We start from the raw sequence: 2750 nt of genomic DNA, 5'->3' as shown, positions 1-2750 counted from the left end.
TGCAGTGAGCCGAGATGGTGCCACTGCACTCCCGCCTGGGCGACAGAGCGAGACTCCATCTCAAAAAAAAAGGAAGAGTTGTTATAAATAAAGCCTTGAAATTACAAAACACATCCTCAAAGTTTCCAGCTCCAAAATATGCGTAAGTAATTTAGGAATATTGACATACTAATTAATTAATGTTACTTAATTCAGAATTTGAGTACCTTCAGTGTGCTAGGCATTGAAGTATTTAAATTATGCATATTTATGTAATCCACTGAGAATGCAAGCAACCCTTAACGAACTCTTTCTGGTGCTCTGTTTCACAGCCCTGCTTTTTAGTGGAAGTGAAAAGACCTAATTTAGGGGGAGAGGTTGGTTAAGTTGTAGAATATGAAGACCATTTAAAGTACCAAGCTGCCTTCTGTTCCTCTAAAAACTGACCTTACACATGGGAGGAGTTAACTGTTGGTCAGGGCTGTGTTCCCACGTGTGTGGGGACTGGCTAAAGGCAGGAGGTTCAGGGGAACAGAGCTTGACCATCTTAAGGAACCCCCCCCCAAAAAAAAGAACAGCTACTTTGCCCAGGTATTTGATGCCAGTAAGGGAATTTTTCCATAGCTGAGCTACACAGGCTTTAGACATTCTGTAGAATATTTTTTCAGTTTTAGCCTTATTGACATTTTGAACCAGATAACTCTTGGCTGTGGGGTGCTATTCTGTGCATTATAGGGTATTTAGCATTGTCCCTGGCCCTCTAGACACTAGACACCAGTAGCGTCCCCCTACCCCTGTCATTATGAGAAGAAATGTCTCCAGACATTGCCAGATATCTCCCAAGGGGCAAACTTGCCCCCAGTTGGGAAGCACTGCCCTAGATGGTGCCACCCGTACACCAGGGGGTCCCTTCCCTCTCATGCGAGCAGTCGGGTGACTGGTCTAGGGAAAACGCAGTGATCATTTTTCGTAGTATTTTTATATTTTCTTCCCATAAATGTCTTCTCTTTGCTGGTGTACTGATGAAATAAACTTCAACAGTATGCCTTTGTCGTCCCCTCTTTCGATTTTGTTGTTGTTGTTACTAGTAGGTATATTGTTGTACTCAGGCTGAGAGTAACCCGGAGTTTTATATACAGCTCTGGTTAATCATTTCAAATAATCTATATGGAAAATTTTCTTAATTCACCTTTTAATGTCTTTGAATGTACTCTGAACCATTATTGGTGTGTAGTATTTTAGCTTGAAATAATCACATTAATTTAGCCAATGCCTATAAATTAGATTTTATTTTCATTAAAAAATCAAAAAAATAAAACAGTTGTTTTGCTTAGATGTTATAATAAGTGAGCTTTCTATTTTTCTTACTTGTACTGGTTTTTTTTTTATTATTTGTTTGTCCTTTTGAGACGGAGTCTTGCTCTGTTGCCCAGGTAGGAGTGCAGTGGCATAATCTTGGCTCACTACAACCTCCTCCTCCTAGGTTCAAGCGATTCCCGTGCCTCAGCCTCCCATATAACTGGGGTTACGGGCACCCACCAACATGCCTGGCTAATGTTTGTATTTTTAATAGAGACTGGGTTTCACCATGTTGGCCAGGCTGGTCTTGAACTCCTGACTGCAAGTGATCCGCCTGCCTCATCCTCCCAAAGTGCTAGGATTACAGGCGTGAGCCACCGCGCCCGGCCACTTTTAATTTTTTAATGCAATTTATTTCTCAAATCATTTTTTTTCTGGTTATCTTTTAAAAGAGACACTGTATAGGGAATGGTGGCTGCTTTCTAAATCTTTGAAGCTCATGTGGGCTAATGATATATGCCTCGCACAGGGTCAGTCATATTTATGTGCAACATGTTTAGGTGGAACCGTTTTCCATTTGTTGTTTTTTCTGTGTTTTTATAGGCATTGAAACACCCATATTTTCAAGTTGGTCAGGTATTAGGTCCTTCCTCAAATCATCTGGAATCAAAACAGTCTTTAAATAAGCAACTGCAACCGTTAGAATCAAAGCCATCTTTAGTTGAAATAGAGCCTAAGCCTCTGCCGGATATAATTGATCCGACTGTTGGACAACCCCAGCCAAAAACTAGCCAGCAGCCACTGCAGCCCATTCAGCCACCACAGCACCTGAGCGTCCAGCAACCTCCAAAGCAACAGAGTCAGCAGAAACCGCCACAAACACTATTCCCGAGCATCATCAAAAACGTGCCAACCGTGAGTAGCCAGTCATGACGCTTGCAATGAAGTAGTTTGACTCGTGCAATGAAGATTTTGTTTCGAGGCATTTCTAATCATGTTGGAAAAGATAGAAAAGATTATTCTTTGTTAAAGACCCTGAGTCCTCTGATTGGAGCTTGACGTGAGATCACTTAAAATTCTAATATGGTTTATAAAAAGAAAAACTTTCAGAGTAAAAGTAACCAAGTGTACATGCTACAGTCTTCAGTCTTTCTTTCTTTTTTTTGTTTTTTGAGATGGAGGTTTGCTCTTGTTGCTGAGGCTGGAGTGCAGTGGCACGACCTCAGCTCACTGCAATCTCTGCTCCTGGATTCAAGGGATTCTCCTGTCTCAGCCTCCCGAGTAGCTGGGATTACAGGCACGCACCACCACACCCGGCTAATTTTTTATATTTTTAGTAGAGATGGGGTTTCACCATGTTGCCCAGGCTGGTCTTGAATTCCTGACCGCAAGTAATCCACCTGCCTTGGCCTCCCAAAGTTCTGGGATTACAGGTGTGAACCACCACGCCTGGGCTTTTCTCTTTTTTTTTT

At 42.0% G+C, this 2750-nt stretch overlaps 1 protein-coding gene across 1 annotated transcript in view; it reads left to right on the top strand.

Annotated features, from left to right (window-relative positions):
* MAK (male germ cell-associated kinase) overlaps nucleotides 1-2750 on the top strand; it is a 93797-nt gene that overhangs the window by 50058 nt on the left and 40989 nt on the right. Inside the window, exon 10 of the mRNA XM_011962912.1 lies at nucleotides 1882-2193. Within this exon, the coding sequence (XP_011818302.1) occupies nucleotides 1882-2193 (312 nt within the window). The remainder of the gene's footprint in view (nucleotides 1-1881; nucleotides 2194-2750) is intronic.

The sequence above is a fragment of the Colobus angolensis genome, unplaced genomic scaffold, assembly GCF_000951035.1.
Source record: "Colobus angolensis palliatus isolate OR3802 unplaced genomic scaffold, Cang.pa_1.0 Scaffold6, whole genome shotgun sequence".
Taxonomy (NCBI): domain Eukaryota; kingdom Metazoa; phylum Chordata; class Mammalia; order Primates; family Cercopithecidae; genus Colobus; species Colobus angolensis.
Note: the sequence above shows the minus strand (reverse complement) of the source record. Positions and strands in the feature narration are given on the sequence as shown.